This window comes from Silene latifolia, chromosome Y (assembly GCF_048544455.1).
Source record: "Silene latifolia isolate original U9 population chromosome Y, ASM4854445v1, whole genome shotgun sequence".
NCBI classification, from domain to species: domain Eukaryota; kingdom Viridiplantae; phylum Streptophyta; class Magnoliopsida; order Caryophyllales; family Caryophyllaceae; genus Silene; species Silene latifolia.
The window spans coordinates 236,288,644-236,314,878 of NC_133538.1; the positions used below are offsets into that span (position 1 = coordinate 236,288,644).

Below are 26,235 nucleotides of genomic sequence, written 5' to 3' on the forward strand. Positions count from 1 at the left end.
ACGCTCAAATATTATTTTTTGCATGTCATAAAATCTTATGAATACAAACAAAAAATAAAAGTAGAAGTAGATTTCACGTGATATTTGAGCAGGTAGTTGGAAAAGGGGGGTCTCTTAGTCATCTCTAAGAAACTTCATATTTGAGAAGGTAGCACTCTAATTCATGGTAGGACAAATGAAATAAAAATTAAAATCAAAAGGGCCTAACAAAAACATGCTGCTGTTGGTAGTGAAAATACATGCTGCAATTGAACATGAAATATGATTGTATTACTTCTAAAAATACTGTTTGATCTGCTGTTAATATTATACACAACATTTATTATTTTATTTTATGATTCGAACCATAAATCTTTTGCTCTAATGTATTGAAATTAAAGAGTAAAAAGAGTCGCTAATTTATTGAGCTAAGTTCAAATAGTAGGCAATAATGTACGCTGACAACATGCCGTTACAAATTATCAAATATTTCCTTGTAGACGACATTTGTCGTCACATTAGATGTGACCCCTTCTTGGTCACAAATAAGCACTTTCAATCCCTTCTTACTTGTTACCCTTGAGATTGCAACGTATAATTGTCCATGACTAAACACCGGCCTAGGGAGGTAAAGCCCAACATGGGAGAGAGATTGTCCCTGGCTCTTATTAATAGTCATAGCAAAACATACGGTCACTGGAAATTGTCTTCTTACGAACTTACCGGGGAACTTAGTCTCATCTGAAGGAGACAAAGATAATCTAGGTATATATACTTTGTCCCCCACCTTGCTACCGGTTATGATAGTGGCACCAATAACGCGTTCCCCTAGGTTAGTAACCACCAGCCTTGTGCCGTTGCATAAACCACGGGTTTGATCAATGCTTCGAAGGAGCATTACCATAGCACCGACTTTCAACTTTAGGTTATGATTGGGGATACCAGAGCACTTTATAGTGTTGAGAAACTCGGTAGAGTACAAATCTTGCATGTATATATTGCTCTCTTCTTTACGTATTTCATCTGAGCTTAAGTATTCTTTTTCAATCTCGGGAATCTTGGACAATATATAATCATTGACTGTCTCAACGATTTCATGCGTGGGAGCAAGAAACGCCCGTTCTTGCAAGTACTCGTGGTTCCCTAAATTATCTTCCAGTGATGGATAAGTGCTATTGACAATCGCTGCAATAGGGTCACTTGTTTGGGGTATGAGAATGTCCTCTGGCATCTCAATATCAACCTCCCCATCATTAGGGCCGCCGAGTAACCCATCTCCCACCTTCAATATCCATTCTGAGAACTGCCTGATCTCATCTGCATTGGAATTAGAACCTCCAGCTTGGAGACGCATGTTTCTTGTAAGCTTTAACACCTTTATATTAAAAAAAAAAATAGCTTATCAGAAATGGAGTATAAAACCATATATATATGTTAGTAGGTAATAGTAAATTCGTATAAAGTATAGTTTTTTACCTTGCATTCAGACCATAAGTATGAAGAACTGATCGAAGCGCCCACGATATCTTGCCTACTCCCTTTCGGCACCACCGGTAGAATCTGACGAAAGTCGCCGCCAAAGACGACAACTTTACCACCAAAGGGCTTATTCTGGTCACCACCAGCCGAGGACCTCATAACATCCTTCAAACTCTTATCAAGAGCCTCAAAACAATTTTTATTGACCATGGGTGCTTCATCCCAGATAATAAGCTTAGTCCTTATCAATAATTCCGCTAAATCAGTACCCGGTTTTATGCGCGGACACGTGGAGTGCTCGGACGCATTGATTGGTATACCAAATCTTGAATGAGCTGTCGATCCATTTGGAAGTAGGATTGCTACAATACCACTTGAAGCGACAGCAAGTACAATCTCTCCTTCGCTTCTTATGGCGGCGCATAACGTCTTCCATATGAAAGTTTTCCCCGTACCGCCGTATCCATAGACAAAGAAGACCCCTCCTCGTTGAGCCTTGATCGCATCCATTATTTCATCATACACGACTCTTTGCTCATCTGTCATAGATGTGATAAGTTTAACATGCTCCTCCTTTAGTGCATCTTTGTCATAAGACAACTCACCTAATATCAATTGGTTTATGTCTCCTGATGTGAATGAATCATCAAGGGATGGCATATTTTCAAACCTACGAAGGGTGCTACCATTGCTTTTGAGCAATGCTTCAATTTCCGCCAAAGCATCTTTGTTGCTCTCTCTCTCGCTAAGTTGTAGATCTGCACAGTTGTACACGAACCCTTAAAAATGTAATCAAACTATTTCATAAAGCTTACATTATATAAAATTTGAGTATGGTTTTAAAATACCTTCATTCCGTAGTGTTAAACGTCTTCTATAGAGAATATCATCTGTCAAATGACGCCAGGTCTTCTCCCATACTAACTCAGGCTTAGCTAAGTTGCCAGCAATTAATAAGGTGGCAAAGAGGTGTCTTAGGTATACACCTGATCCCCAATCACTCGCTTCTATGATAGCATCAATATATTCTTTGTCATCACCAAGCAAGCCTCGAGCGTAACACGCTTCTTTAAACGTTGGAAAAACTTCCTTATTAAACGTCCGTATGTCCTCGTATGATGTAGGACCCTTGACAAAATTCAATAGTGTTCTCATATAATACAGTTCACCACCACCAGGGGACATATGGTGCATCCTTCCAAGGGAGAATCCCCGTTCTCTTTCGGACCATCTCTTTTTATCCCTTTTCCACACATACTTCATCTAAACTCAAAGATATGTCAATTCTCTTGCTTCAGGATGGTGTTTGTTATATTCCATCCACTTTAAGAACATTGTCTTATTAATATTGTCTCTTTCAAGGACCGTGTTGATGTGGTCTTCATCATTAAAAACAACCCTCTGCTCATTTGGTAGGTGAAAATCTAGCCTCTCAACGGGTGGTGTCCTATAATGAATGTCGAACGAAAAAATTCTCCAAACAGCTTCGCACGGTGAAATATATCTGCAATCATAATACCTCTGGATCTCGTCTATCTGATCTGGATTCTGATTATTACGACTTAGTGAGTTGACCGAACGTGACTCGATCATAGCCCTTATTAATATACTTGAATAAGTATTTGATAGACCTCGCCTGATTGCACCACTCCACATTAATGTGTGCGCGATATTTAAGCAACAATGTGGTATTGTATGGGACTACAAAGCTATTATCAAGAAGTTTGCCACCCTTTTCAACTTCTCGTCCATTCTTCCTCCTCCTATACCGAGGTATCCTTGAGTCGACAATTGTTCGGTCGTTAAATTTTTTTGGAAAATGTCTAGAGCAATTGGAATCAACCATACACGGAGATTGTGGATAACCATCCCCACACGGACCGTGTATCATGTATTCCTTAATCGCCTCATACGAAACAGGATCTCAGCCGGGATCTCGTATCTCTGCGCATATCAATTTATCAACATCAAGAACTTCGGGGAAATTATCATCTCGGTGCAAGAAGAGCAATATATGAGCATGAGGTAGGCCACGTTTCTGGAATTCAATTGTGTATACCACTGTGAAAATAGAAATATATAAAATCGTGGATTAGTTCAGTTGTTGGTGTTAAATTCGTTTGATTATAAAAGCCTAATTACATTACAAAGTTATAAAGGTAAAGAAATAACCTCCTCTTGTGCGCCCAAAAATATGACGTTCTTTTAAGTCTTTCATGAGCTCTTGTAGCTTTATCTTGAAAACTCGATCGAGTATATCAGGTCTGTCCTCAGACCTTAGTCCCTTCTTTTTGAGGAACCTGGTTATTTACGCCACTTTGGATTACACGTGAATGTGATGAACAGATCGGGGTAACCACACCATTTGCAAATAACCATGGTATCCTGATAGTTTGCTTTCAAGTAACTGCGACCTCCTAAAAATGATGGTGGTACAATTATACGGCTCCCAGATGAAGATGGTTCGGTCTCTCCCCTTGCTACCGAATCAGCTAGAATTTTGAAACTCTCTGATCGAAGTTTTGGCTGGTTGTAACGGATAAAGGAAATCCGTTGTGATTCCACCATCATATAGCCGTCAACCAAGAATTGTTGGAATGCTTTACCCGATGATAATAACGTTGAAGGTTCTTTGTCCAACGGTCGATCCTCAGATACGGAAAGCAAAAAACTCACGAAGAGTTAGCTGATTTCGTGCGTTTTCACCTTTGCTTGACTTAGAAATTGATTTTTCACTGTGCTTGATGCCGAGTCTGTAACCGTCTTCGCCGAATGGAAATAGGAGAGGATACTGCAATGATAGGTAGGAAGGATGCAACTCAGATATTCGTTGCAATCGGCCACTACGCGTCTCAATAATTATGTCCCTCTTCTCTAATGTTTCATCAATGTCCCCAACAATAAGAGCTGCAACCTCAGAAGCTGTTGGGAGATTGTACGTTCTTCCGTCAGTTTCTCGCCTGCTGATTAACCTCATCTTAACTTCTCCTTCCATTCCTGAACTCAATCTATTCCTGACCATTCTGAACATTTTAGCTAGGGGATTGTATCGATCAATCATCTCTCGTAACAGAGTTATGAGCTGATCATTAAATTGTTCAGGATTTGTGGGGCTGCATATCACATAAATATATAAGTAAGTGAGTCTGTTAGAACATAAAATCAGGGGGTCTACTTGAAATATTTTTTAGCTTCTCTTACCTGACGGCATTTTTCCTATGCTGGATTTCTTCATCCGTATCATAAATGTAAAGCTGGCAGAATTTTGGGGGAGCTGATTCTGGTGGTAACAAAGACCCTATTAAATGAAAATTCTGACCACCCATTTTGAAAGTGTAAGGTCCTCGACCTCGATTGACTGTATTGTCGATTTTTCCTCCCATTGAGGTAAATGAAAACATAGAATTATATGCTCTGATGTTGTCAATAAAGTGCCTGCTTTGCGGATGACTTTGACTCAACAAATCTCTTAATAATTCAGGAGGATGTTTCAACATAGGGAGTTCTATGGTTCCATCCATGCAACACAGAGAGAAAGTTGGATTTTTTTGCGTCCTATTCTTTCGTACTCTTTATGCGTACCACATTTCTGCATGACAGTGTTTGCAACTGTAATCCTTATCCCCAATATCCCAGTAACCTTCGAGTGTATCTTCCAGTGTATCTTCCAGTGTTTCTTCCAGTGTTTCTGTTGCATTAATTAAGCTAGGTTACAACATTATGTTAGTAATGGTTGAATAATTTTCATAGGCTTATAAACATTGCCATTTACTTTTTTTTTTCCATAGCTACATAAATGACTCATTCTAAAATTACCTTGCTCAATCTCGCCAATATCAAAAACATTTCGACTTGATGATGCCTCGCATCTGGTCAATTGTTGTTGTTGTTTATTGGCTGTGTGCATAGTTTTTGATTCTGCGACGACGAAATGTCAATTACCCAAAGTAGAGTAGGTGGTTAAATAAAACAAATAATCATAAATTCATATATATTATACCCACCACTTCTACTTGATGACGCTTCTATATATGGGGAACACATATTTCTAGTCAGGCTTTGAGATATGTTTGTATTCTCCGAAGTGAATGTAGTCACTTGGCGAGATGCTGCAATAACGAAATGTATATAAGCAAAGGCAAAATAGGTAGAATATAGAAAAAGAGGTGAGATAATGAAACGTATATATATATATATATATATATATATATATATATATATATATATATATATATATATATATATATATATATATATATATATATACCTTCATATGCGTTACAAATATTCCTAGTCAATTCCTCCAAGTATTTCTCTCTCGTAGTAAAAGGTTTGCTTCGAGGTTACGAATGAGGTCATTGGAGTTAATGCTGCAATAAGATCAGAGAGAGAACGAAATGCAAAATATTATGCTAAAAGAGAAGATGAAATACATGTTTAACATATATTATTATACATACCATTCTGACTTGATGATGCTTCATATGTGGAGACAATATTTATTTTTAAAGAGTCAACTATATTTAAGTAGATAGCATAGTTAGTAGAGAAGAAAATTATGAGAAATTTTGATGATATGAAAAAAAAAATAGGAAATATAGTTCTGAAGTTTCGTGTTGATACCAATTGGAGGAGTAAAGTGATTTGAGCTCGTATACAGATTCGTCTGATACTGAATACCATTATTAATATCATCTGCATTACCTGCATTTGTATTGATTATAATACTTTAATAACACGTCTTCTTATTTTTTTTGTTAATATTAAACACTAACACAGTGATGGTGCTTTATGCATATGAACAGGTAAGGTGATGAATTGTACCGGTGGCACCACAACTCAGCAGTGAAGTAGGAGTACCGCTGCCAGGTGATGTGCTGTTGCTCATCCTCTTTGTAGTTAAGATCAATTTTCTATTCTGTCTTGCATTGGTTGCATTTGTTCGATGTGGTGCTAAAAGATGTAACATAAAGCATATTATGACCCATACATTATGCACTTGAAAAGTAACAAAACAGAATCATGAGTGGCTTTACAATTAAGTGAACTCTAAAATTACCTTGAAGTATATTAAGTGGTGATGTGCCCGTGTGAAAGACATTTTGGTGAAATGGGCATGTAGCATGGAAAGTAAGCCATTCAAAGGTCGCTTTATTTCCTTTTTTCCTTTGGGATGTAATCAACTTTCGCTTTTGTCTTGCGATTTTAGAGCATACTTGACAATTTTGGAAATATTGATATTGAATAGCTCCTGGTATAAATTAAGTAGATGATTGATCAGAGTGATAAATTCCACAATTTTTCTTTGAAAAACTTTTACAAAATGAATGGATTCGAATGACGTACCGTTACGGATAACATTATTCAATGCATTAGATCCGTAATTTGTCGGGTTGATACTGTTAACAACAGGAGTTGCGTTCCGACTTGATATGTGGTGTATGTTTTCTGAAGATAGGCACATTTTCATGTGGTCACTTAAATAAATGGTTATACGTACCTGTTCCAAAATAATGGCCTATTTCTATACCTGTGTGTCTTTTATTCATAATGGCTTTTCCCTTTGCACGAACATTAGTTAGGGCGCTTAGAGTATTGGCTTTTCTCTTTCCTCGAACATTGGTCTCTGTATTTTTAGAGTTTGCTTACTTGTTCAAATGTATACTTGCAAAAGATAGACAATTGTGTGATGCAAAATTATAAATTGAAATTTATAGTGCTTACATGCATACCTTTGTTCAAAGGGATGTTCAAAGGGATTTTAATTATTTGTGCCTTTGTTTCTAATATTGGCTAAAATGTAACTTTGTGTGCTTATAAAATACTGATTGTACTAAATTAAACGATTCATAAATAAATAAATAAATACCTTCTACGGAATGAAATGGTTGTTTCTTGTTTTCCAGATTCAGATTCGTTATATCACGTAGAGGATTGACCACGTTGGCAGATGAACTCTGAGGTAAGTCTTTCCGCTCCGATTCTGTGAAGGACAGTTCATTTCCTGAAATGATTGAAAAGTTTTATAAATACTTTGAGCAGAAAATTTCAAGTTCATTAACTTGACTGAGTTGTATTACCTTTGTTTTGATTTTTGATTCTTGCCTTCCTTTTCTTATAATTAAAGAAATGGTTATAAGAATATCACACTAAATAATGGCCTATATCTTTACCTGTGTCTGTGTTTCTTTTATTCGTAATGGCTTTTCCCTTTCCACGAACATTGGTTAGGGCGATTTGAGTATTGAATTTCCTCTTTCCTTGAACACTATTCTCTGTACTTTGAGTAGTACTGTTCAGCATGTATAATTGAAGTATCGACAATAGTGTGCAAAATTAGAAAATGAACTTTACTACATGCATACCCTTGTTATCCTTGTGTTGTGGATGTATAACGTTTGTGCTTTTGATTTGAGGATTGGCTACAATATGAATTTCATAGTTATGTAAATTTATGTTCTTATAAAATACAGATTATTATAAATTAAACGGATTCATAAATATATACCTTCTATGGAATGACATGATTGTCTATTGTTCACCAGATTCGTTACATCACTGAGTGGATTGACCATGTTGGCGGATGAACTCTGGGGTAAGTCTTTCCGCACTGATTCTGTCCAGTATAATACACTCTTGTCAATTACTGAACCATTTTTTTTAATATAGGATACGGAACAATCACGTTTTTTCAAAGTGGAGTAAATTGTATTACCTTTATTGCGATCTTTTATTGTTGCTTTCCTCTTCTTTGAATTAGTGTTTGGAGTATCTGGAGCCATGCTCTTATTTGAATCCTCTGATGAGTCTGCTAGGTGAAAGTTTTTTTTAATAGCAAGGGTGTTGTTTAGAGAGTGTTGTTTAGAGTGTTGTTTTAACTGATTCTGAGAAGGATTTCCTCTTTTTGTGGCATGAGATCTTCTAGGTGGTTGAGCCAAAATCTGATAGAATATAGGGTTTAGAGTCTAACATACTAAGAGTACCTTCATTTAAATTTTCATTTTGTGCCAAGTATGAATTTTTTTTATTGTGATAACTGCAAAGATTGAAATAACATATGTACGGAGAAAATGTGTATCAAAATGGCGTAAAAAAATTTGAAATGAAATTTTTATCAGCCACAAATACTTTTGAATTTTTTTTTATTGTGATAACTGCAAATATTTGGAGTCTCGAAGAATCTGGTCAGTAAGGATAGTCCTTATTTTTTAGTCAGATTAGTTGGTTCCTATTTCTAAGACTCCAAATTTTTAAAGTAATTTTCGAGTCCTGTGCATACTCCTAGAATGTTTATCATGTATTGTTTCTTGGAATGTGTCTCTCAAGACTTGATTGTGCTATATTGTATATAGTTCTTAGTTCTTAGTCAGTTAGGTTAAGTTCTAGGTAAATTTTTGGCTAATTTATGTTTAGTTTGTTGTTGTCATTCCCAGTGAGGGTAGCTAATAGTTTTATGACATTTGCCATGGCTCAGCTTGTCGATTTTTCATATTGAGTGCAATAACGACATATGATAAATGGTAATATATCATTAAAACCAAAAGTAAAGGAATTTTGAACACACGTTCATGATTTATTCGCATACATTAATTGCAATAGCATAATATTCTATGATTCGGGTTTAATACCCTTAGCCTAATTATTTTGGGTTCTAAAAACCGTAGTCTAAAATAGCATTACATGATTGGGGTCTAATACCCTTAGCCTGATTATTTTGGGTTCTAAAAACCGTAGTCTAAAATAGCATAATATCATTGGGGCGTAGTACCCTTGTCCTAATTATTTGGGGTTCTAAAAACCAAAGTCTAATATGATGATTATGGTCACAATTGTCACCACGATCATTCCTTTTCCATCTTGACTGATAGCAATTTCTTGGTGGCTGAGAATCCATCCCCTATGATACGAACCTCACAATCGTCATCATTGGTCGCATCTAACATTTTTGACAATGATCGCTTTAAGGGTGGAGTGATGAAACTGTCACTGGGCTCAGTTTCGGATACACATGCCTGCATTTGAAATTAATGTTATTAATTTTTTCACACATTGAATTTAACACTGAGTATGAAATTACTGTATTCGAATATCAAAGGGTTGAAATAAAATATACCTTATTTTCAGCCAATGCAACTTTGCCGTTGGGTTTCACATCATGGTACACACTGCCAACTTCAGATTCCTGCATTAATGTTAAAATAAGGTAATATGAGACCATGTCCCAGAATTTTCAATGATGTATATTCATAAAGGAGTTATATTTTGGCACACCTTCAAGGCCAAGTACTTGGCATTCCATCGGTCCACCATATCCTGATCATCACTCATGCTAAGTACTTTGTATGATTTTGATTTCTGCTCCAAGTTGTACTTTGGGTGAATTTCCACTTTGAAGATAAATTGCTTGTCAATGAAAATGTCGAAATCTGGCATATCATCCTTTCGTCCATTCTCCGGGTGATAAGAAATTAGTCGTAGATATTTAACCTATATTCGTGCCAATGTTTAATAACGATTATAACTTCTGTAATCATTTACCACAGAAGGATTACCTCTTCAAGGGCAGCAAGCATGTCTGCTGCGGAGACGTTGATGAAGCTTGTGATTTGAGTCTCAAAGATGACAAATTCGGAGACTTCATTATCTGCACCAATGACACGAAACTTTACCTGATACCTGAATGCAAAAGGAGAATAGTGAGGTATGCTATTCTGAAAAATGCGCTTTAAAATAATTCATTTAGGAGTCTGTCTAATACCTTGGTATGCTAATTTCAGACCCTTCCGTACTGCCAATGCATTTTTCTTTCTTGCAAACCCACCTACCTGAATCATTCTTCACAACTTTACTTGTACAATGCTTGCAACTATCATAGTACCACTTGACAGTCAAATCAACATCATATATAGTTGCAAGTGTCACATATCTCCCAGCCTGTATTTGCATGATAACAAATATTTTCAGTCATATTCACAATATATTCAAAAATATTGTAAAGCTGGTAGTCCATAGTTCAGGATTAAACAAAAAAAAAGTACAATATTACCTTTTGACATTTCTTAATCTCCGTAATTGTACTCAAGTTATCTCCTGAGAGCATATCTTCCGACTCACTCGAAATATAGGATATAACTTTGGAGTTACTTGGTTCTTGACCGGCATATAGTCTTTGTTGCATTAGAATATAACATTAGTATTATTTCACTGAAATTATCAAAGTCCTAAGAATTTTAACAATAGTAGTTGTATAAACTTACTCTCCGAGGAACGCTTCCACCTCTGGGATTGCGTGGTTGAAGTAGAAACGGGTGGCGTGTCTTGTAGTTGTCACCCTAGGTTCACCTAGATAGTTCATCGAATTTCATATGCCGTCATATTGATTAATACAATTAAATTTTGCATACTCAAATAGTTGTATACCTTCCCATTTACACCGTTGAACACAGCGGATGACAATGATAGCAGGTTCAGTGGACGATTCACATGCATCAGCAAAAGCCTGAACTAAACCAACATAGTCGTTCCATATTGAGCATGCTAATTTCTCCTTCGTGGGTATATGTTTATTAATTAGTAGGTTATTAAAATGATTGTTGTAAATGAATAGCTATGGAATATAACGTTGAATATTAAAAGTAGTGGTATTGTTACCGAATATTCTCAATGTATATTGTCATCCAACTATTTCCATTCTTTGTTGGTTTGACTTCTCCGACTCCAGAAAACTTACCAATGACATCTGGGTGAATATGTCCAATAGATGTTACAAAATTATATAATAAGTAAATATTTTCAATTAGTGATTGATTTGTTGATTAAGTATGAGTTTCATGGACGTACCTATAAAATGTTCATCAGATACTCGTTCAGATAAAATATCACCAAAGTCCACAAACCTGAATCCATATATTGGGATGGGTAGATTGTGCACCTCTCTAACAACTGTAGGATATGCAAAGTAGATGCGTAATTCTTCAGAAGTTGCCATTTCAGCGCCTTTATTTGCCTCCACGGTGAATCTTGACAGTTTGTATAGATGTCCCTCGCTGATCCTATCCTTGAATTTGAAAATGATGCGCTTGCGAATAGTTGCTTGAATTAGATTGTCCTGTAAATTATAGTAATTAGAGAATTTTACAGCATAATTTAAAATCAGAAAGTGACAATTAATGCTAAAACATGTAATACCTCTGCATCTAATAATAACATCTCTAATGCTAAAGTTTCTTCTTTGTTGTAGAAGCTTTTTCTTTCCCAAAGGTGCACAACACGCACGGAAATTTCAGCGGAGATCATATCTGCTTGCAAATGGCGTAGGGCGACGGGAGTGCAGTTGATGGCCATATCGGAGTTCTTAATTTTTCTTTTCTTTTTTTTTTTTTTTTTTTGTAAATTATGAACGATAGAGATGGATGGAGATGACTATGTTGAATGTGAATTTATAGTGATTTAGGTAGGGTATTTTGAGAACTAATTAGCTATATTTTGGGGAAAAAGATTGACATAGGTCAAAGCAAAAGGAAGAAGATAATATATATCCAAAAGAAACGTACGTCTGATTTCATTCCTTATTCCACTCAACTAATTTAGGAATTAGGATTTAGTTACTTATTGCGTTGACTTTGCAGTCAATCAAATCATCAGCTATACGTAGATTAGATTAGATATTTTAGATGGAATATATAGAATGGAATATGGAATATTCCATCACATAGGATTTTAGATTAGATGAGATTTTTTTTTTCTAAAATCACGTATGATTTTAGGTGAGATTATTTTTTTTTTTTTTCCTTCTACCTATGCTATGGCTGTGACACGTAGGATAGTGCCTCTCTATTATGATGCCACGTCAGCTTTTTTGGCTTCTGCATTAGAGAAGTATATGATCCTTCTAAAAGCAAACTACCTTGATTGATTATATATATACACACATAATAGACACGCACCTTATCGTGTGCTAGATATTCCCCTGTTGTGTTGTTTTTCCTAGCTTCCTTCATTTTTCCTAATTTTAATGGGTTTTAAGATTTGATTTGGTAAAACCTGTTATTCCTTTTAGTAGAATCTATCTAATTCTATATGGCATATTAGCTTTTCTGCTGGGTTGTGTTTTTTCATTATCTTAACAATGTGCACATTGCGTTGATACTTTCGTTTTATCATCCCATTGATTCATATTTACTTATTGCTTTCTATTTGCTTATTTGTAGGTCCTTAGGCCGGAAGGGAGCAAGAATTGGATCAGTATGATCAAATTGTAAGGCCGTTACAAGATAGCTTACATAACATTTAGAGGCCATCAATTCTATAATTGCAAATTAGCATGTTGCATGACCACAAACTCTATCAGATATAGGGATTGCCTTTTTTTTTCAAAAGCAATCCCTACATCCGATAGAGTTTTTACGTAGGTAAATCATTCCCTTATTTATTGGTGACATCTGACATAATTGCAACACTTTATATACATACTCAACCTTTATATGCCAATGCCTTATTAGAGTTTTTATCTAATTTAATCATTTTTATGGTTTTATTTACAATAATAGAAGTGAATTTTGATCCGCATCAAAGTTTATGACTAAAGGCGGGAAGGAAAAGGAACTTTCATTTGACGGGATGCGTAAATGTTTTCTGGTTGATGGTGGAGGTAAAGCTTTTTAAAGGTATCAAAAACGATGTTCTTTCAAGTTTTTTGTTGTATTTATCGATCGTTTCATCATAATAGTTATTTTGTGGTTTTGATTGCTTTTATCAAATAAGCCCGAGCATGGTAGTTCAAGGCAAATCCATAGTTCAGTTGATACAGTTGGAAGGTGGAAAATTCGACAAAGTACCCAAGCACTCTCATGGTGAAAGACGAGAAGGAGCATCATTAAAATATTAAATACTTTGTTGTGAGATTTTCTATATGAGAATCAGCTAAATAAGAATAGTTTACATTCGTCTGAAATCATTACTTCATCGATTATCATTTGTATGATTAACAAAAGGACACTTTGTGATATGTGATCCTTACGTTAGCATAAATATCAACATGCTACCATGTAGTTTTTTTTACTCTGATCTTCCTTATGTTAGCATAATATCAACATAAATATAACAGAATTAATAGAATTTTGAGACTCATTATTAGTACTCAGTATAGTTGTAACCCAAAAACTTTAAAGACACGGCCTCTTAATAAGTTATTGAGAAACCATTACTCTTTTATGTATTTTTTGTATATCCCTTTTACTTCTGATCCAAAATGCATTTTTCCTATGTTACATATTTTCGTAACAATTCTGCATATCTTATTATATATTGTAACCACTTTTTATTAGTACCTCATTTTATAGTCTATGTACCCATTTTTATTAAGTTTTGTACCAGTTTTTCATCAATTTGTAATTGCTCTATCTCAATAAGTTTATTAAAGATGGTCTTTTAAGAGACCTACTATAACTCTAATAATTACAGTCAACTTTGTGAGTGATTTGGAAGCTACTACAATTATTTAGTTTAATCGAATTCTTAGGAATTACCAAATGATTTTACCATAAGTCCATACTATGGTTTTATACTACGTGTGTGATGGCAATGTTTTGTAAATACAAAAATATTATACAGGCTATATGAGTTTTAAAAGAAATCAAAACAGTATTGCATATGCGTTTCAAACCACATAGGTCTAGTTCTTTTGAACTTCACTTCAGTTTTTATATGCTCAGTTCGGTCAAGTTTAGGTCTATTAAGTTCAGGTCAGTTTAGTTCAGATCAATTCACTTTAGTTCAACATTACTATTGTTATGCCATGTTCTCAACTGAACTGGACTTAATGGAGCTGAGTTAAAATGAAGTAAGAGTTACGTCATGTGCATTATGTTCAGATCAGGTTAGTTTAGTTTAGATTAATTTAGCACATTTTAGGCCCTGTTCTGTTGGGCTTAATCTCAATTCTTATAAATTCAGTTCAGTTCAGCTCTATTAAGTTCAGTTCAGTTCAGTTCAACTCCATTCAGTTCAGTTCAATTCAGTTCAGTTTATTTCAACATTAATAATACTATTCTTATTTTATATTCTTACTGTTATCATTATTATTATTATTATATTAATCTATTTATTATTTTTATTATTATTAATATATATTTTTTATATTTATTATTTTACTATTGTTTTTATTATTATTTTTATTATTATTTTTATATTTAATATTATTATTTATTATTATGTTATTATGATTAATGGCAATATTAGTAGTATAAAGTATTAATATTTATTATTATTATTATTATTATTATTATCATATTATATTATTATTATTATTATTATTATTATTATTATTACTTTTATTACTATTATTATTATTATTATTATTTATTAATATATTCATTTTGATTAATATTATTAATAACATATTTATTATTGTTATTATTATTATTATTATTATATTACATATATTTTTATTTTTATTATTATTTATATTAATTGTTAAAATTATTTATAATATTTATATTATATTATACTTATTGTATTTATTTTTTAGTTATTATAATTAATATATTATATTATTTAATATTATATTATTATTATTAATGTTATCATTTATATTACTAATATATTATTATTATTATTATTATTATATTAATATTTTTTTATATATATTATTATATTATTATTATATTATATTAATATATTAATAATAATGATGAATAATGAATAATGAATAACATTGTTATAATATTTATTATTATTATTGGTATTATCTTATTATTATTATTATTATTATTATTATTATTATTATTATTATTATTATTATTATTATTATTATTATTATTATAATCTTTTATTTTTATTTCACTTCGATCGATCGATTCGGATCGATCGCTTAAGCTTAGCTCTATTAAGTTGATTCGATTCGATTCGGCTCCATTAAGTTGATTCGATTCGATTCGATCAGACAATTTCAAATCAAAAAGAACAGGGTCTTAGAGCATCCGCAAAGGTGAGGCTCCCCATATTTTCTCTTTCCTTTCCTTATTCGTCCACCTCATTTTCCAATAACTTTTCCATTTACCCTCTCCAATTTATATCTACATCTATGCAACAATGGGGTTCCCCAACAATATTAATTTACACCCAAAAATTTGGAAGCCTCCCCAAAAGCAACTCAAAATACCTTGGTTTTTCTTTGGGGACCTTCCCTACAAATAGAGGAGCCCCATTTATTGGGAGGGTGTGTGCAATAATGGGGTTCCTCAGTTGAGGAGAGAGAGCACATATGGGGAGGTTAGCTTCCCACCTTTGCGGATGCTCTTAGTTCAACATTACTATTGTTAGGCCCTGTTCTTTTCGACTGAAAAGAGCTGAACTGAACTGAGCTTAATTGAATTGAGTTGAACTGAGCTGAGCTTAATGAAGCTGAACTGAAATGAAATAAGAGTTAGGCCCTATTCTTTTGAACTTAAGTTCAGCTCATTTCAATTCAGTCTAGCTTTATGCAGTTCAGTTAAGCGCAACTTCATTTAATTCAGTTCAATTCAATTCACTCATCTCTTCACAAATTAATTTCTACTTCAATTCAATTCATTCAGCTCCATTAAGTTCAATTCAGTTCACTTTAGATCCATTAAATTCAGTTCAGCTCTTCCAAGCACAAAAAACAGGACAATTTGTGAAGAGATGACAGTTCAGATAAGAACATTTCATTCCAAAAGAACAGCGCTTTAGTAAAGCCCACTTTAGATTAGAATATTACATAATGGCCCGTGCATCGCACGAGCATTAAATCTAGTATATATATAAAAGAGGCTTTTTTCAGGCAATTCTAGAGACTCTACCTTTATAAAATTACCTAATTAATTTTTATTTAAAATAATATTATGTATAATTATCCCAATATTTATGTATAGTTAGTTATCCCCAATATTTGTGCAAATTCTATCTAATATTTGTGCAAATTCTATCTAATAGGGTTTTATAAGTTGATGTCCCTATAACAATAGAACTTCACATGATCTCAAAACTATCAAATAACAATATAATATATGATCAATTAGTAAGAGTAGAAGAATTTAATATGGCTTCAAATACATATAAAAGACATGGAAAGGAATTTGTTCTATTCCTGCTTGAGTCGTGTGTTGGGATGTAAATAATCAAGGGTTTTTGTGTATGCCTCTGCGATTATTAGGGTGTCGTGCCTTCCTTCCATCGTATCCACCGGAATTCTGATATCTGATGCATTCCAGGTTTTGGTATTCAAGCTGTAAACCCTGGTGATCCGTAAATGAGCACCTGAACTATCATATTCATCGGTGACTAACACGAGTTTGTAATCGAGATTTAGATGGTCAAACGCAAACCCGAGACGAGGATCTGGTTTCGTGTTACGGGATAGATGGCTGTAAGGGTTAAGCACGGCGAAGTAATTACCGAAGTCAACAACAAATGCACAAAACATCCGCCTGAAGAAGCCTACGACGGAGAACGAGAACGAGCCTTCATAACATACGAATTTTAAGAAAGAGTTGTAGAATGTACGGGAGTTGCAATCATAGAAACTAATGTAGCTGTCATTTTGCAGGATGATGACGTCGTGGTCGTCAGAGGAGAGCGACTGGTGGTGGAGGTAGAGTTGGGCGAATTCACGAGAAGAGATTACAGCTTGAAATGATTTAGAGACGGATTTGAAGCGGACAAGGGATTTGGCGGGTAATCTTGGCAGGATTTCTTCAAATATTAGGTTCATATCCAAAGTCGCCATAGTTTTATCAGTAAGGAAACAAAAGGTTAATGAAATTTGTGTCTGCTGTTCATTTGCGAGAGGAACACTATCCGTCTATAGTTATAGACGGATAGTGTCCGTTTAAAGACGTACTGTTTTTTTAATGATTATAAGACATCCTTTTGACTTTTGTATTCTTATTAGTTCATATAATTGGTTCTTTTTACAACTAGAAAAGTTATTGGAGTCAAAGAGTAGCCAAGATTTGGCAACGGGGAGCGAGGTGAGATTGGTGGGATTAAAGACGCGGTGAAGCCATTACCTTTTGGAGGAAATCGAGTTGGAGTTGAGGAAGCCAATGAGGTGGTAATTAAGTAGAAGAAGATGGTGAGAAAGATGCTATGGAGCATCTTGAATATCTTGATGCAAACAAAGAGACACAAAGTGTTATTGCTTGAATAATTACGATGATACAACGAGTGTATTATACTAGGGTTTACACTATTACAAGACATCTAAGTTTCCTAATTTAGTTAAGGAAATAGGAGTACAATATTCACAACAATCACAATTAGAAAGTCTAATAATAAGGAAAGTCAGCATAAACCAAATATACCCGGTTTAAGAAATATTTCCAATAATCTAAAGGATTGACAATATCGTAAAAAAATCGTTGATTGAGTTTCATTATTAGCATAAACCAAATATACCAGGAGTATTAATTTTTTAGAACATACAAAGTTTGAATTTAGTCGGGTCAATTTGGATTCGAGCAGTATTGAGTTTGTACTATTTGAATATATTTGAGGGGTCGAATTAGGCATGTCGCTCGGGTCATATACTCCATATATATGCAAAGTGTTAGTAGGTCTATTTGTACAGAACAAGCTTAGCTGAACACAATCAAGGGGGTCACTTGGTTACTCCTTCTATTCATTTCATTTTCATACGTATTAGTACCTAGAATTCCGGCCTGATGCAAAGGATTGTCATTGCTACATCCGAACACAAAATCTTGCAGCTCCTTTACTATAATTACCACTCAAATGTCCTACCATACAATATCGCTTCCGGTGTCGAAAATCCTGTAGACTAATTGGACCTGTAACGAAATAATATGCATCTTTTTTGTAAATCACGTCATCATAGTCATTTTTTGATATTGTTCTTTTTGTTTGGACCCATTTTTGGTAGTGAGTTCGGTTTAGGGTTATAATAATAAATTATACCTAATTAATTATACTTCTTATGTTTCCTAAACTACCCTTTTCTTCTAATTAGTTTGAAATTCAAAATTTAAGAGGGAAAAGTGAAAATATACAAAGAATTTACTATTATGCCCTGGGTGACGCACAATTTAAGTGTCACCCGGTGGCGCCATCTCATTATTCTTTTTTAATTTAGTTGGGATTTTGTTCGCGGCAAAAGAAGTTGCATTTGGCTTGAGCTCATAACTTTCTTTTTTTTAGATTTTTACTTGAACGCAATTGGTGTAATATTTTATTGTATTTTTCCATTTATCTAAAAAATAGAACTACATTATTAGATAAAGCAAAGCTGGACTCTCTATAATCGCTCGAAAAAAGCTTCCTTTAATAATATAGATAGATATATATTGATTGATTTATTGTCGTCCTAATAAATTGTGACTGATCTGATGAGCATAACATGCACTATCAAGATGCTGCTTTAAATGATTTAGCTCACCGGTCTTTTTCTTACATACTCCTCCATTTAAATGAAATATTTACTTACATATACTTTATACACAAACATTAAGATTCAAGATACAAAGATAGAGGAATTGTTTTAATTTTATAAGAGATACAAAAACTTACCAACAATAAAAACATAACTATTGACCTGGACGGAGCCCGGAGGGAGTATATCTTACAACAATCACATTTTGGTTAATTGTACATAACTACTCGTATGTATACTATGTAGAACTGTAGAAGTACATTTTTATTGTAAATTGTAATCCGATGAGTTTTCTTGTCATGAATTAAAATGGTTTGGTTTGTTCATGTTAGCTGCTTAAGCATCCATCTGAAAACATTGGATATCGCATTAGACTAGCTATTTTATAAAATGGCCTTACGAAACGTTATTGTGAGACTATTTGATAATAGGGTAATTAGAAGTTGTGAAATATATAAAAGGATAGTACATTACGATTTTTGAGGTACTTCGTACTAATATCATTAAAATTGATACGAAGAGCATAAAAATATAATCCGTACGTATGTGTATGTAATTAAATTTATATGTCTTTTTTTTTGTGAACAAATTAGTATAACTATATAGATGCTTGCGATTTATTACTCGGTAACATCTAATAATCAAACGTTGAAAATTCTTAATAATCCATACAATGCAATACATTATTTCTATAATTATTTCGATAATCAATCAATCAATCAATATCAATATATCTATCTATATTAATAATGGAAGCTTTTTTCGAACTTTTAGAGAGTCTCCAACTTTGCTAAAACACATAGAACAATACTAATCTGACCGCAATACCAAGTAGAAGCATTTGTTATTGGGTTACGTTGTTTGTTATTGATGAATTTTGGTATGACATGAATTCTACAACAAAACAAATACTTTCATATATATTTAATTAGCTTCAACGTCTATGCGACTATATATATACTCCTATATTGTATACCAATATGTCAGTTTCTCATCCTCCTAAAAAAATATAGTTCCATGTTTCTTTATTTTTTTTGCTCATAGCCTCATAATATGTATGTTTTTTTATATGTTTATGTTTATTTTAATTATTACATAAATTATTATTTCATGTGTACCGCAGGAAATTTGTATGAAGACTAATATGGTGTTCAATTTTTGGAGTTTCAACCATCGAGGAGGACTAAGATTATTTGTATCTTAGTATGTATGCCTTTTGTTATTAATGTTTTGTCGTAATATAGATTTTTGTATTTTTGTATTCTCTTCTAAAAGGGTAATACTAATACTGTAGTATATAAAACATTAAAACGCATTGACAATGAAAACATCAATGGACAACTACGTATACTGACCTTTGTGAACATCAGGCCGAGTATATTGTTCACCTGCTGGGTATGCGTAGTAATTTAAAGATTTATCATATTTTGTTCTTTGAGCTACTCAACAAATTGCATGATAATTGCGTTTTTCCCGTGTTCGTTATTTGATCACCGGCAAGTTGAGAAAGCTTGGAACTTGATCCATAGTGACAGAAAAGCACCAGCAGTAGAGAGAAAAAGATATGACATGTATGGTACGAACTACTTCTCCTTTGACCCTAGAAATATAGTGTTAATTCACGAGTACGTCTTCTAAGAGTCTAAGACTATGCCACAAAAAAAAAAAAAAAAAAAAAAAAAAAAAACTGTGTCAAAAATATAGTGTTACCGAGTACGTGTTTTTTTGTTGAACCAACAAATATAGTGTTACGGAACTACCTCTTATAATCGGTGATTCGGTGAATGTATTGATTTTAAATTAGATTGGTTTATGTGCTTAATTATATGAGTAAATTCTATTTACGTACAATACTCGTGAAGATTTTTCAAAAACTAAAATTTATACTATTATAATGGAAGCTAATCTCTTATTCACAATTTGATGATATCTTCTACTCTCTTGATACAGTTTGCCTAGCACCGCGTTATGGGGATGTTGTCAATGTTGTTGATTCCATTAACAATTTTAAGATATTCATGTGCCATAAATTTAAATAATAAGGGAATTAATATGCTTTGTTATTTGCATTCTTATAGAATAGCTTTATTAAATTATTCGTAGAAATCAGCAAGCCAGATACATTGTTTTTAGGTCGTCACGATCAACTGATATCTGTCGATATTAGCATAGCACTTTTAGGAGTCTTCACCATAAGATGAAAATACTTTAGCCAAGTACTTTTTGAATCGTTAAAGAGTATAAAAAATCGTTTTTGATTCTAACAATGAGTAAACCCAGTGAAATAAATAAAATATTAAAAAGGTCATGTGTTTGTTGCCCGTTGTAGTATAAAAAGTATCCTTAACGTAACTCATGGCCCATATTATGGGTCGTTAAATATTTTTTTTGGTGAAGAAAATCGGTCGTTAAATATTCGAGAGGTCTTAATTGCGAAATAGAATACTCTCTATTACATTGTAGAGTTGTTAGCAATATAAAATACGGAGTATAACATTAGTACAAGCACACCTTGACTATTACTTTGTATTTTGTGTTTAGAAATAAGAGTAATAATTAACCCAAGCACACCTGACTATCACTTTGTATTTTGTCTTTAGAAATAGTAATGTCCTTATTGCAAAATGAGAACTATGAGTAATGAGAATTTATCTAGATAAGATATTGTTTAAATGTACATATCAATAAGATTATTTAATCTAGAAGATGATTAGAACTTTTGCTTATATATTAGAAATGCATAATGTTAATTACTGAATCACACTAATTGAATTGAAAGTTTTAAAAGCTATAGCTATTAATTTGATTTTTATGCGATTACAAAGATCACAAATTAAAAAAAAAAAAATTAGATTTTTGAAATCAAAGATCATACCACGAAAAATAACGTAAGAACTCAGAAGAGCTTAATATCTTACCCCTATAATAAGAGTTCTAAAGATCACAAATTATAAAAAAAAAAAAAAAAGATTTGGAATCAAAGATCATAACACGAAAAATAACGTAAGAACTAAGAAATGCTTAATCTCTTACCCCACTAAGAAGAGCTTAATATCTTACCCCTATAATAAGAGTTCTAAAGATCACAAATAAAAAATTAAAATTAGATTTGGAATCAATGATCATAACACGAAAAATAACGTAAGAACTAAGAAGTGCTTAATCTCTTACCCCTTATGACCTGAACTGAACTTAATGAAGCTGAAGTGAACTGAACTGAAGTAAGGAGTTAACTTGTCAAGAGAAAAGCTGAACTGAACTGAACTAAAATTAAGTCCAAAAGAACAAAGGCAAAAGTTCTAAGGGGAATGGTGTATGTAATTAGTTGAGTTCTATTATAGTTAATTCATATACAGAGTATCACCGTATGATTTGTAGTCCTATCGTAAACTTACGATTGCATTGCACTACTCCGTGACTTCATTGCTATATACTTACGATGTGTAGAGTCCTATTGTAAACTTACGAGTTGTAGAGTCCGTCCTATCGTATATTTTTGTAGTTTATCATATTGTTATTAGATTCAAATGAGCTTTGAATGTAAACGTTAGTTAAGGTAGTCTACAAGACAAAGGGTGAAAGGGTATTAAGAAATTGTAGTTTATTATATTGTAGTTTATCGACCGCCCTCATAGATTATTTTTCGTGTAGTTTCATAATTATTATTTCGTATTTTTTTTTCCAAATTTAGTTCCTTTTACATTAATTGTGAATTAGTGAAGAGAATTTGTAAGTAAATACTAAATACGGTACAATACTAGCCCTATTTTGCTTATAACATAAATATATTTTTGTTGTCGTCGTTGACATTAGTCTTAAAACTAATCGAATGCTTTTAGTGAATTAGAAATTATAAATGTATTAAAACGCTTCGTTAAAAAAAAAGTCTAGGGCTCCTAGGGTTCCGTCTTAACTTCCTAGGGTTCCGTCTTTGCTTCTTCGATTTTCTCCTCCTCTCGAGGCTTTTTTCACGAGTGATCGTGGGAATTGTTTTCTGTTTCTGTGCGTTTCTTTGTGGTTTTGTTTCGTTTTGCAGGTGCCGAAGAATTTCTTTATGACGGGCCAACAACGGACAGGGAAGGAACCGATGGGGTTGGGGGAGGATACTTTCGTGTGGGATGATGATGGAGGAGCAAACGTGGGAAAGAACGATCTCCTTCTGGTTGGGAAACTTTGGTCGACTAGGGCTATTAACGTGAAGGCTGCCATAGCTATGATGATTAATCTCTGGATGCGAAGAAAAAAACTTTCATTTTTCGATTCGAAATGGAGAGAGACAAGGCTAGGGTTTTGGAGGGGCAACCTTGGCACTTCGATAAATTCCTGTGGTGCTTCAACGAACCCAACAACAATGGTAAGCTTACTGATGTCCCGCTCTTCCATTGTCCTATATGGGCACGTGTCTATGATCTCCCTTTAATGGGACGAACTAGTATGTCGAATGCCAAACGCCTTGGTGATATGCTGGGTTCTTTCATTGATGTAGAAGTCGGACCTCATGTGGAATTGGATAGGGCTATATGACTACGTATCTTGCACAATGTGCGTAAACCATTGAAAGCGGCTGTACCTATTCAAATGAAGGGGGGGAAGACTCTAAGCTTTGACGTCAAATACGATCGGCTCCCTATATTTTGTTACGGATGTGGTGTCATAGGTCATGGGGAGAAGGATTGTTATGACGGCCCTTACGATGATGAGGACTTGAAATTTGGAGAGTGATTGCGTGCGTCACCATGGAAAGTTGTGAAAACGGCAAAGGAGGGCCCAGGGAAAGCTGCGAGAGACTTGAGGGCTAGCTTCGATGCTGTGAAGGTGAAGGATACGGAGGATGCGGTCAATTCCATGATATCTAAGCTCCAGTCCATTGCCCTGGACCTACGTTTTAAAAAAACAAGGAAGGAAGGGCCAGTCAGTTCAGGGAGGGGGTGAAGGGGAGCTCACTGGTGCGGGGGTTGGTGAGTTGGCAGAATATACAGTTGACTCGGGTGTGGGTATGGAGGAAGGAGGTAGGGGAGATGTTGGTAGCTCAGGGGAGGCAGGGGTAATTGGAGGTGGCGTTGGTAAGGGTGGATACGGTCAGAGCAGGAAGTGGAAGAAACAGGCACGGGGGGAGGGGCATGGGATGGTGACACCTCCCATGCCGAGGGTGGTCTTGACTGATGGGGGAAAACGGAGTAGAGTTGACGAGGAGGAAGAGGGTGTTCACAAATGATCGCGAAGCTGCTTAGACAGGGGCGTCTTAATACCTGAGGAGGAGGTTGACGAAGTTCAACCCCGCCGGGCCCAATGAATACCCTAAGTATCAATTGTCGGGGCTTGAGCAACCCCGACTCGAGAAGTGCACTCCTGATCTTATACGGAGGGAGGCCCCGACCATGCTATTCCTATCTGAAACTAAATTGTGTGGTCGTGAAATGAGGAGGGTGCGGGATAATATGGAAGGTTATTTTGGGATTGATGTAGATAGCGTAGGACGTTCGGGTGGTTTGTCATTTTGGTGGAAGAAGGAGGTGGATTCTGTTTTTCAGTCATCATCAGTTCACCATATGGACTTCTTGGTTCGGGGTGCAGAGGGGGAGTGGAGGATTACTGGTAACTATGGGTGGCCGGCCGTTTCTGACCGACACCTTTCATGGGAGTTGTTGCGGATCCTGAGCAGGCAGTCGTCTCTTCCATGGGTGTGTATTGGCGACTTTAACGAAATTCTCTTCTCTACTGAGATGAAGGGGGGTAGCAGACCCTAGCGTCAGATGAATAATTTCCGAGCTGCAGTGGATGAGTGTGGCCTTCGAAATATGCCGTGGGAAGGATACAATTTTTCTTATGACAATGGGCAAGTAGGTGAGTGTAACAGACAGTCCATGCTCGTTAGAGCCTTTTTTACGATCCAGTGGTCTGACTTATTCCCTTACGCGAAGCTGTTTTATCTTAACGTGGAATGGTCGGATCATGCTCCTATCCGACTGGTTCTCAACCATAAAGTCCAGAGAGAGGTTAAGTCTCGGCCCTTCAAATTCGAACAAATTTGGGTGGTCTCGGAGGGTTGTGAGGAAGCCGTGGAACGAGGAGTTGAGAAGGGGAGAGGGGACTTGGTCACGGTGCTGAGGGAGTGTACTCGGGAACTGCAGGCGTGGAAGAAAACAAGTATTAGCCGGATAGGGCGAGATATTGATCGCAAGCGCAAACAATTGGAAAGGCTCAACGAAGGGGATAGGGATGAGGAGAGTGTGCGACGTAGAAGGAAGCTTGTGGCGGAAATCTCTGATTTGCGTAGGCAGGAAGAACAATATTGGCGACAACGGTCCAGAGCTCTTTGGTTGAGGGACGGGGACAAGAACACAAAATTCTTCCATATGCGGGCTGGGGAGCGTAAGAGGAAAAATTTTATAGCAAAGCTGATTGATGACGAGGGTGTTATCCGGATGGGAGATGAGAAGGTTGGGGTCGTGGCCAATAATTATTTTATAGAGCTTTTCTCGACGGCACACCCGACTAATGACGAGACCATTTTCCAGGGAATTGAGACGAGAGTGACGGGTAACATGAACGATATGCTGAAGCGCGAATATTGTGAAGATGAGATTATCGAGGCCCTCAACCAAATGCATCCTCTGAAGGCCCCGGGTCCAGACGGTATGAATGTTCTCTTTTATCAATCTTATTGGAACACGATTGGGTCAACGGTCATTGGGACGGTCCTAGCTGTTCTTCGCGGCGAGCTTTCCTCGAGGGATATCAATAAAACTAACATTGTTTTGATCAACCAAGTGCTTGCAATCTAGTTGTAAACTTGGGTAACCTCAAAGCTTGCAAAGGCAAGAATTGCGAGGTCCCGTGTTCGAACCCACGGATGAGCAATGCATGCGGTTATCTCGGCGGCCCCAATTGGGGTGGTTTACATGGTCCAGGTGGTGACGCTGGATTGCCTGGGCTCGGGGGGATTAAACCCCTCGTCACCAAAAAAAAAAAAAACATTGTTTTGATCCCAAAGAAAAAAGCTTCGGATAAAATTCGTGACTTTCGGCTATTAGTGTAACACCCCCATATTCAGAGGAGCCTTAACTAGGCCTTCCTTAGCATATAAGGGCGTTACCATCTCGGTTGCCCGAGGAAAGCAGTTACCAAACGTCAATAAAAGAACTATTAAATTATATTACAAGTGATTCAAACCAAAATACAATATAAGGTACAACTCAAAGACTACTCGCTATGACCATCATATCTCGTGAAGACTCATCCTCGCCCGGACTCCGACTATCCACGACATCAACACTGCTAAGACCGATCGCTCACCATAAGGGATCACGACGGACACATAACAAACAAACAACCAAACAAGGTCGATGCGAGATAAGACAAGACAA

At 35.2% G+C, this 26,235-nt stretch overlaps 3 protein-coding genes across 3 annotated transcripts; 1 reads left to right on the plus strand and 2 right to left on the minus strand.

Moving 5' to 3' along the window:
• Positions 1–451: 451 nt before the first annotated feature.
• On the minus strand, positions 452–2,721 carry LOC141630291 (uncharacterized). Its single transcript, XM_074443132.1, has 3 exons — positions 2,307–2,721; positions 1,456–2,216; positions 452–1,354 (listed from the first exon to the last, which is right to left on the minus strand). The coding sequence occupies exons 1-3, from the start codon at positions 2,719–2,721 to the stop codon at positions 452–454; spliced, it is 2,079 nt and encodes a 692-aa protein (XP_074299233.1).
• A 6,248-nt stretch (positions 2,722–8,969) lies between these two features.
• LOC141627400 (uncharacterized) lies at positions 8,970–11,003 on the minus strand. Its single transcript, XM_074440687.1, has 8 exons — positions 10,879–11,003; positions 10,716–10,800; positions 10,505–10,625; positions 10,217–10,392; positions 10,011–10,134; positions 9,730–9,909; positions 9,572–9,640; positions 8,970–9,470 (listed from the first exon to the last, which is right to left on the minus strand). The coding sequence occupies exons 3-8, from the start codon at positions 10,556–10,558 to the stop codon at positions 9,300–9,302; spliced, it is 774 nt and encodes a 257-aa protein (XP_074296788.1). The 5' UTR covers positions 10,559–10,625; positions 10,716–10,800; positions 10,879–11,003; the 3' UTR covers positions 8,970–9,299.
• A 13,618-nt stretch (positions 11,004–24,621) lies between these two features.
• On the plus strand, positions 24,622–25,653 carry LOC141630292 (uncharacterized). The gene has a single exon (XM_074443133.1). It carries the CDS (start codon positions 24,622–24,624, stop codon positions 25,651–25,653), a length of 1,032 nt encoding a protein of 343 aa, XP_074299234.1.
• The last annotated feature ends 582 nt before the right edge of the window (positions 25,654–26,235 follow it).